This window comes from Lygodium microphyllum, chromosome 20 (genome assembly GCF_053477565.2).
Source record: "Lygodium microphyllum isolate KBCC chromosome 20, Lygodium_microphyllum_v1.1.10, whole genome shotgun sequence".
Classification (NCBI taxonomy): Eukaryota; Viridiplantae; Streptophyta; class Polypodiopsida; order Schizaeales; family Lygodiaceae; genus Lygodium; species Lygodium microphyllum.
Window position 1 is genome coordinate 132,469,857 of NC_141154.1, and position 9,970 is coordinate 132,479,826.

General features: G+C 40.4%; 1 protein-coding gene across 1 annotated transcript; it reads left to right on the forward strand.

Moving 5' to 3' along the window:
• The first annotated feature begins 5,707 nt into the window (after nt 1–5,707).
• On the forward strand, nt 5,708–7,494 carry LOC148019411 (uncharacterized). The gene has a single exon (XM_087661053.1). The coding sequence runs from the start codon at nt 6,416–6,418 to the stop codon at nt 7,223–7,225; it is 810 nt and encodes a 269-aa protein (XP_087517179.1). The 5' UTR covers nt 5,708–6,415; the 3' UTR covers nt 7,226–7,494.
• The last annotated feature ends 2,476 nt before the right edge of the window (nt 7,495–9,970 follow it).

Consider the following 9,970-nt stretch of genomic DNA (forward strand, 5'->3'; position numbering starts at 1 on the left):
CCTTCAATCTACTTATGCCATGATATGACGTGATGGACAAGGAAATAGATTTTGTACTTATGCTCTTTATGTGTAGTATAGTTTACAAGTTGTGGTTTCAGTGATTTTTAGAATCAAGCCCATAGTTTATGATTGCCAATGGATCCAAATGGTATTACATCACAAAAGCCCCCACCAAATGATAAAGGGAAGACTATTCATAGCTCAATCCTTCCAGATCATCAATTCCTCATGAAAAAGAAAGCATGGAAAGAACACCAAGTTGCACCATGATTCAAAGCCTCGACATGGATGCATCTAGCTTTTCAACACTTCACTACTTTTCAAGGTTAGTAGAGATGCTTGGTAGTGGGAATGGTACTTCAACCCTTTTGCACTTTTGTTACTTAAGTTGAAAGTGGTAATACAATTGGCACTAAAGGAACAATAGTGAAGCAAGTAGTTTTGTTGAGCTCTTATGAGGATGATAATGTGGATGGCGATTTCGGAAATAAAGTGGCAACCAATAGTAGTGGTAGAGCAAAGAAAGGTATTGTGGGGTGAGACTCACCTTGCATGGTCCGTTGATTAATCAGGGACTTTGAGTGGGTCCTTTATGACCTGATTGATGTAGCTAAGTACTTAGGTAAGTCTCATTAAGGGTGTGGCTATGTGCATCCTTGAATTAATTGAACTCTATTTGTTTTGCTAAAAGGAGTCAGTCATGAGCTCCATCACTTGTAATAATGGCATAAATGAGTGCAAGGCTTTGTGGGGTGAGACTCACCTCGCTTGGTACATCAAATAATCAACAAGTTTGACTAGGTCCTCCACGACTTGATTGATGTAGGTATGATTCTAGGTAAGACTCACTAAGGGTGTGGGTATGTATACCCTTAGATCAATTGGACTAATCACTAATTGATTGAGATTTTTTCTTAAAGGAGTCAGGCATGAGCTCCATCAATCATAACAATATTGGGAAAAAGCGTTCCGTGATGGTTTTGCTCAGACTTCCGTATGGGCAACTAAATAAAAGCTTTCGCAACTCGGAACCAAACATGATTTTGATGTGCTTCTGGTTTTACAAGAAAGGCAAATTTGACAAGTTGTTATTTACTTTTGGATGGCCGTTTTTAATTAATAAAATGAGTAGATATACAAAAAGGTCCCAACCTGAACTATGGGGTAATCCCTCAACTACTATGTACATATTCCAACTTTTTCTCTTTGTTTAAAACAATTAATGAATTCCTCTCTTTTAAAGGGCAAATTAATAGGAGGATGTTAAAAATGTAGTCTTGTTTTGCCTTGGTCGTCATTGTAACTTGCATGCACAACTGCTATCCACGCCAATAGAGGAACGTTCAGCTTGAACTAATACAATTCACATCAACATGTGTGATAGTATTTGCCATTCATAACTAAGGCCTGATGTTTTCCGATCTTCATGCTTATATGATGATTTTTCCATATGGAACCTTGGTTTGTTCATGGAACATTGGACTTGATCGAGAGGAGGTGGGGAGTTTGGGATGAAGCCCAATCACAGGCATTTCACAAAATCGACGCACTAAAACAAAGTAGCAGTACATTACCTAGAATTGCATGCGGGAAAGGGCCGGATACTTTAAATGAGAAGTGTGCAAGGGACCCGCAACTAGAAGGAAAAAAGAAGAAAACACATAGAAGATTAAATAAACCAAAGGAACAAGCAAGCAATCCATGGATCAATAAAATGGATAAACAAATAAATAAATATAGATATATAAGTTTGACTAAATGGGAAAATAAGGAGATCATAGATGGATCATGGAACTTGGAAGTTGGAATGCAGCATTTTAGAGGTTGGGGGAAAACGAAGGGCCATTGATTTATTGTGTGGATAACGTTGGAGCTCCAAATACGAAACTATATTTAAAAATTATATGTGGAATGGGGATTGTAAATTATCATTATTATTATTATTATTATTATTATTGCGATGTACTTGATTTCTCACTGCTCAGGTCTCCTATCATTACGATATGACCTTATCTTTATTTTGGAAAGCTCGGGGGCATTTTTAATTTAAATATATATATTTTTATATATAAATAACTGTTTCAAGAAAATCAAAAGGGCCGCGTACATCAGCAGGCCCCCCACGTACGCGCAGGGCAATGGGAGCGCCAGAAGAGGAGAAATGCTCTGATTGCGAGGACTGATATGTCAGAGCCCACGAATGGGAGGCCGCCACGTCAGCTCCCCGAGAGCACGCGCAGCTAGCACCACGTGCTTCCCCCGTCGGGTGACGTCGTCGGAAAGCGACGCCCCAGGCCCCGGACACCTGGCGACTGGCGATTCGGCGGGGCCGGATAGTGGGGTCCGCAATGGCATTTGAAAAAAGAAGGGCTAATGATGGCCCTCTGCCAGGCCCAGCAGAGACGATATGCCCCCCCCTCAACAAACGGCCAATCGTAGCCGCCCGCGATCACGCCCATCGGACGGTCGCAGTACAACCTCGGAATTCGTGACATAACTTTGTCCCTAATCTGCTCGCAAAATGCGGATTTGCAATAGTCTTCTCAAAAAGCATTTTTGGTAAGATATACAAAAGCTTTTAATTCAAAATTTTTGAGAGCTTTTTGAGTCACATTATAAATATTTGCCATTTTTATAACAAATTTTTTTCTAAAGTTGAAAGTTTTCAACCTTTCTACTTTAAATTTTGGACATAATTTTCAAAACATTGCAATTCATTTTACATTAAACCTCGGTTTTTCGTGAACATTGATTTTGAAATCAATGCGGATCCGCATGGAGAGAAGGGAAGCTATTTGGAACAAGATTTGGAGCAACCCTCATCCACAAAGCAATAGGACGGCCGATTGTGAGATACCAAGCACGAGAGAGTCTATTGGCACCAATGTTCACAAAAAACTAAGGCTTAATATAAATAAATTGCAAATAAAAATTATAAACTTTTTAAATCTAAACAAGAAAGTTAAAAACTATAGCTTTTTAAAAAAAAAGTAATTATAAAAATGGTAAATACATATAATTTGGTTTAAAAATCACTTGAAAATTTTAAAACCAAGGTTTTGGTATCTACTATCAAAAATGTTTTTTATGAACAATTATCAACACCACTTTTGTCATGCTGCTTCCTCCTCAAAATACACCTCCTTAGACTATAAAGAAGCCTACCTTTTGACCTTGGCTTAGCTAGATGCTACCCCCTGTAATAGATGGTCCTCCAAAGCATCTTAAAGCCCACTAATTCTATATATTATCTACATTTTTATTAATTTAATATTCTTGCAATATCATGAAACAACATGCACGTCAAGATGGCACATGTTTCCACGACCTCCTTCCCGATTGGCAAAGCATGAGGATATCTCTCAACGTGTGTGTGCCATGCAAAAGACAACTAAACCCATTTTGCAACATATGGATCAAAGTAGGGAGTTGAGAGGCTACTAGCGCTAAATGTCAGTAAGTTTATCTAAGGACTAGGTCACTACCGTGTACCCATCATGGGTTTTTGACAAAAATAAATGCATCAATGGTTTCATTGTTGGGGATAAGGAAGCCCTATTAAGGAACCTCCCTTCCCTCTTCCCCTCTCACTGATGCCTATGAAGTGCAAAAAGAAATCAAAATTTAATGTGTTCGAAAATGTTTTGTTACAAGTTAGGCTTTTGTGTTTAAATCCAATAGGAGTTAAGGAGAATCGCCTTGCTTTCTAATATGGATGAGTGACAAATTCTACAAGCAAAAAATTTACTGTAAAAATGAACAATCTTGCAAAATTTTAAATTTAGACCTCAAACTTTTGTGTATCCAATCAACTGTCAACCTTGAATCCTTAAAGTGATATCCAAAATTTATGGAGATATAACGAACAACACATAAGTGAAGCTTATCTTTCACATATGGGAATAACATGCATAGGGCAATTTCCAAATAAGAAAGATAGAAAAGTAAGTGAATGTAAGAAATTGTGACAAGAATATCATGCCTCAACAAGGACAATTACGATACAAATATTTATACAATGTATGTAAGAAAGTTAGGTCATTCCAAAATTTCATCACCCCCCTTCGCATTGAGTCAAGCAAAGTTAATGAGGTTGTAGTTTTCTCAAAGGCTCTTAACAAAGCTCCAATATAATTGAACTGTGAATTATATTTTTATCAACTCTCGGGTTCAAATTGAATGGTGTGATACTTTTGAGGCATGAGGGAAGGCACATGAGTCCCCCATGATATGAGGTCGAGTAGGCTGGTTCGTATAGATTTTGTGATAAGCAAGAAAAACTTCGCCACATGATGGTGTTAAGAGATTGAGCTTGGTGCATAAATGTTTGGCCACATGATGGTGTTAAGAGATTGAGCTTGGTGCATAGATGTATGGCCATGATAAATGATTGACTTCTCAGACTTGGGAGGAGAGTTGAAACTTCTACAACAAGCTCAAATGTTATTGCTCTTAGATTGAGCTATCAACCCCTATTTGAGAAGGGTTTGTGGAGTGCTAACAAGGCTAACAAATGCCCAAGAATCCCACTATCCATTGTGACAAAGCAATGAGTGGATTAATGTGACACCCCTTCCGCCTTGTTGCTTGGTAAAACATGGATAATAAAAATCAAAGTGGCACCTTGCACTCAAACCCGACAATACATTGCCCTACATTTTAAAACTTATAAGAGGGGATGAATTTGTTGCTAGAGGCATCTAGATTCTTTTGATGTATTGCAATTTATATTCTCAATCGCCCAAATATGGGGGATAGTAGTGAGCTTCTTCAAATTGTTTAGAACGTTGCCTTAACATCCTACAAGCATCATGTGCTTGCTCATATCGTATCATAATGTTGTAAGCAATGCACGCAAAGCACAACTAACCTTAGGTTTGATTACGTAATGTACAATGACTATAAGGCACTTGCTAGTTGCCTAACTTCCCATTCATACAGCATGAAGGATAGAATTCTATAAGCTTTATTCATCATGTTAAACTTCAATTGTTATGAGAAGGCCATTAAACTTGGCATCTTTTTTGCCTTAGACTACTGTTGTAGAAGCCCTTCCAAATGCCTTCTCTCGCTAATAAGCACTCCTCCAAGGTTAGTGAGTGACTTGCCACCACTTTGTAGTAACTCCTGTGGTGTGAACAAACCCTACGTTAGAAAGGTTGGTTGCTTCAAAGTGAAGAAGCATATCAACACTTCTTCCAAAGCTTGATATGCATGTTTTTTCATTGCTTTTCTTTACATGTCAAACACATGCAACGTGGTTAGTAGCACGGAGAAAAGAACCAAGGTAAGTGTGCTACTTCGCTTGTGAAGGGGCAAAGAAGCACATCCAACATCAAAGACTTGTATCCAGTGCCCTTGCCTCAGTGGTACACGAGTGTTGGTTGGTGCCCAGGGATAAAGGGAAGTAAGTAGCATGAGGGCAAAGCAAAAAAGCTAAGTAGAGCATAAGGCAAAGCTAAAAAGCAAGATGGGTGTGGTGGTTGCTTGATGGCCCATGGGTATAGTAGTTGCCTGACGGGTATATGCATGTATCATCATATCATCATCACCACCAGCCTAAGTATAAGGGCATATCATTAGGATGGGGTCCCCCTGTCTCTCTCATGGGACCCATCTCTCTCTCTCTCTCTCTCTCAACCCCTATGTGATAGTACCTATTTCTACAGTTCTTTCAGACACAGCCTCTCCTATATGATGTAACACAGGGAGAGACCCTGATCATCATCATCATGATCATCACCCAAGCCTCCCTATCCTGTTCTTCCTCCTCTAAACTTCTTCTTCTTCTTCTTCTTCCTGCTTCCTGATCGTCCCTATTCTCTGCCATCTGCTTCTGAACCTCAAAGGAAGCCATACCTGTGCAGGTTTCTGTTGCTAGTGTGTGAGCTTCTTCTCCTTGGCCTCGACATACATGTGCGTTCCTGGTGGACAGGGGCAGCCTGGCCCTTGCGGCTCCAACCTCGCCGGCGCCATCATCCTGCGCGCCGTGTGCTGGCGCAAGCTGTACTGCCTGCCCCTTGTGGTGTTCAAGACATTGAAGATGTATCACCATTCATCCTGATCAGGCTCTCTGGTTAGGCTAGGGTGAGAGAGAGAGAGAGAGAGAGAGAGAGAGAGAGAGAGAGAGAGAGAGAGAGAGAGAGAGAGAGAGAGAGAGAGAGAGAGAGAGATGCTCACAAGACATCCAAAAGATGTATCATCGATCATTCTGATCAGACTCTGATTAGATTAGGTTAACGTAGATTAAAGTTCACAAGGCATTTGCTTGAAGACGTTGAAGATGTATCATCAGTCATCGATCATCCTAAGCAAGCTCTGATCAGCCATATCTGGATGCCTGGGTTTAGTTAGACAGGGATCGTCAAAACTCTGTACATTTTGTTTGTGTGTATAAGCAGATTCATAGAGAATGATCACAGTTGCAAGCAATTTCGGGAGCCTGGCAGCGAGGCAGCCGGCCTTGGGACTCAGCAAGCACCACCCCCACAAGGATCAAATCCATTGGCTGGGATGGGATTCCAGCCACAAGATTGAAGGGCACGTGGACGGCCTGGATGAGCTCAGCGAGGAGGACATCATGTGGGGAGATGAGGTGCAGGATCAGCACAAGATGATGCAGCATCATCATTATCATATTCACCAATATCCTCATCATCTGCATCAGCCGCAGCATCATCATGCGCCTGCGGAGCGTCGCCCAATCAGATCCTTATTGACTGCAGAAATGGAGAGGGCACTCTCCAACAACAATGGAGACACAGGGCCTCAGTACAGCACTGCACGCGCTTCGAAGCATGAGGTGCCCGCTGGCCCGAAGGCGCCGCAGGGCCCGTTCAACCATGCTTTGCAAGCATCCATCTATGATGCGTCCTCCTCCTCAACATCAGCATTGTTAGCAGCAGGCAGTTCAAAACATGGCGCACATGATGTCGATGACAATGGTGATGATGCTGATGATGATGGTGGTGGTGTAGATGCTGATGATGGCTTCCATGTGAATCAAACTGGTCATGAGGTTGATCAAGCTTCTAAGCACAAATTCAAGCATGGCCAAGAGGGAGGAGGAGATCATGTGCTTGTTCCTCCACATGAGATGCTTGCACGCAAGTACGCCTCCAGCAGCTTCTCTGTGCTCCAAGGGACTGGGCGCACCCTGAAGGGCATGGATCTGCGCAGAATGCGCAATGCAGTCTGGATGCGCACCGGCTTTGTGGATTGATTCCGGGGACTGTAGACAGCACTGGCGGTGTGGGGATGGTTACTGCACAGCCATGTGCACCAGCTTGGTGGGTTGCAGTTCCTGGGTTTTGGTTTGTCTCAGGTAGGTTTTGGTATTAAGGCAAATCCAATTTGATTAGCTTCACCTGGTATTGAAGTGAGGGGAGTCCGGCTATACAAAACATAGATATGAGGTGTTGAGAGAGGGGCTTCTTGCCTTGCCTTCATCATGTAAACAGCTTTCCTATCAGGGAATTGTCTTTGAAATCACATGTCGTATGATTCACTCCTCAAGAGCACATCAAACACACAGGATTTCAGTGCCATCAATGGCTCTTGCAGTGCAATGGTGAATGAAAGTAGTAATGCTTGATGGTTGGCTCGTGGTGAATGGAATTAGTATGCTTGATGGTGGTAAGAGCACACGCCTTGGAAGTAATCGTTTGATCTGATCAAAACCAGCACAAACCTACGGTAACCTTCCTTGAAAGATCCCCAAGTTCTTCTGCAATTGTAAGGTTTGAAGAACGGTTACCGATATTAGTACGCTCGATGCAAACATCAAGGTTCGCTTGGACCAATTGCTAGTCGCTAAGGTTTTAACCCCATCGATTTGAACGAGGGCAAGCTTTAAAGAAATTCGTAGCTTAATCTAGTCTAAAGGTTATATATGAAATACAAGTTTTATAACCAAGATACTTGAAGATTGTTACCCTTATATTCAAACCATAGAAGGTTTGTGGCTGGAATTTTGTAGTTTTGGCTAGTTTAAGACATGCCCAAATGTTGTTTCTGGGAGTTTGTACAACTCCTCCATTCAAAATTCACAAGCTTTTTGCCTTTTTCATGACTACAATAGAACTCAAAGTTTTGAACTTCCTATTCTCAAATTTGGGGATTCTTTAAAATCTCGCACAACCTTAATTTTTGGCAAATTTTTCCCAATCTGTGCAACCTCAAATTTTTGCCAACATTGTCTGTACTTTTTCCCAAATGTGACTTTTCATAAGAAAATGATCAAAGTAAAAGTAGATAAGGCATTATGATAAGAATGATCTTACACCTACTTACAACAATGATAAGTTTCACTTAAAAGACTTACATAAAAGAAAGCAGGAGTACCAACTTCCCACTAACAATGACCTACTACCAATCAACTATGTGAACAAAAAGGATTATTATGCATCTAATAGGAGGCTCTTAAGCCTAATGGGAAACAAGCCATATGTGAAGTTCTATCATGTAACCATGGGGGATTCACTAGTAGTAATAAGGAGAAGTCACCTGTGTGCAAGCAATATATGAAAATACCCCTTATCTACCCCCTATTTAAGGGCCCTTCCCTTATAAAATGTACATTTCTTCCCTTATATAACCCCCCTCTCTTACACTCACGTGGTACCATACGGTAAATCCTAGTGGACCCCTCGGGCATGTAACTTGTTATTTTGTTGAAGTTTGATATGTGATTGTCCCATGACATTTTCTCTTAGGTTTCATTCTTAGATCGCCCTTAATGGCATAGAAGGGGTGGTGTTGTCTTGGCATTGTGTACATGCATATGGATTATGAATTAGGAAAGATGTTGGATCCCATATCTCACATGTATAAAGAGGTTAGCCATCTTAGGCCAACGGCTATATGTGTGAATCTTGATATGAGAGGTTTTTGTTGCAAGAGGTATTGCATTCGTTGAAAGAGAACAAGTAGCAAGTAGCCCCACCAATGTCTTATCATGTAAAAGATTTCTAGAGATCTTGCATTCAAGGGTGACAAGTGCCATGCGGTTAACCAGTCACCAAGGTCTAATCTTGTAGAAGATTCTAATGGAAGTTCTATTTTAGCAAATTATAAACACCAAAACCAATCGAAGTTTTGAATGCCTTGGTTAGTTCTAACTTCTGTGATGCTTATCCAAGAGATGTAGTAGAAAACAATGCAAAAACCTCAATGCATTTTCAATTGTCACTTAATATTTCCTTCAACATGGTTTATATTGAAAGAGATTTCAAGTCCCTTTAATTGTCTATTTGTTGATTGTTATGCTAGATTAGTTGCATGCACCCATTGTAAAGGCATATCCTTTTTAAACCTTTGTTTCTTCATATGTGTAATGTATTGGTTGTAGTATTCATACTCTTTTGAGTTCATATATGAGATTGTGGATGCCATGTTCATGGGATACCAAAGTTTCCATGCTTCCTAATGGTGGTGGATTGGAAGATGGGTTCAAGTCTTTAAATATATTACTATAGCTATGAGTCTAATGCTTCTTTGTTGAAACCCTTGGTATTAGAGATGGTGGATTGAAGCTAAGAAAATGGTTGCATGACTCAAGGACATTTAGGCACTACCCAATTGAGAGAAGGGTCTAAATCAAAGAATGATTGTAATGAAAGGGTTGCAACATCTTTTTAACGATTGTAGAGTCACATTAGGCTATACATTCTATCAACAAAACTGAAATTTTTATGAAACTTGCCCTAAAACTTTAAAAAACAAGGTCTAATTTCACAATATTTTGCCCTATTCTCTAAACACTTAGACACATCAAGCATAATGAATACAAAGAAACTCTATGCTTCATACATGATAGCTCCAAAACATACTCAAAGTCTTCATCCAAAACAACTAAACTCTTGACCCATGGCTAACACACAAATACCACCAAAACCACAATCCCTTGCAACTTGCAAAGGTAGCACGCAAGTAGAAGTCCCCCAAAAAATCATTTGGGGAGATCTCA

Coding starts and splice junctions, on each gene's coding strand:
- LOC148019411 (XM_087661053.1), top strand. CDS start 6,416: ATGATCACAGTTGCAAGCAATTTCGGGAGCCTGGCAGCGAGGCAGCCG.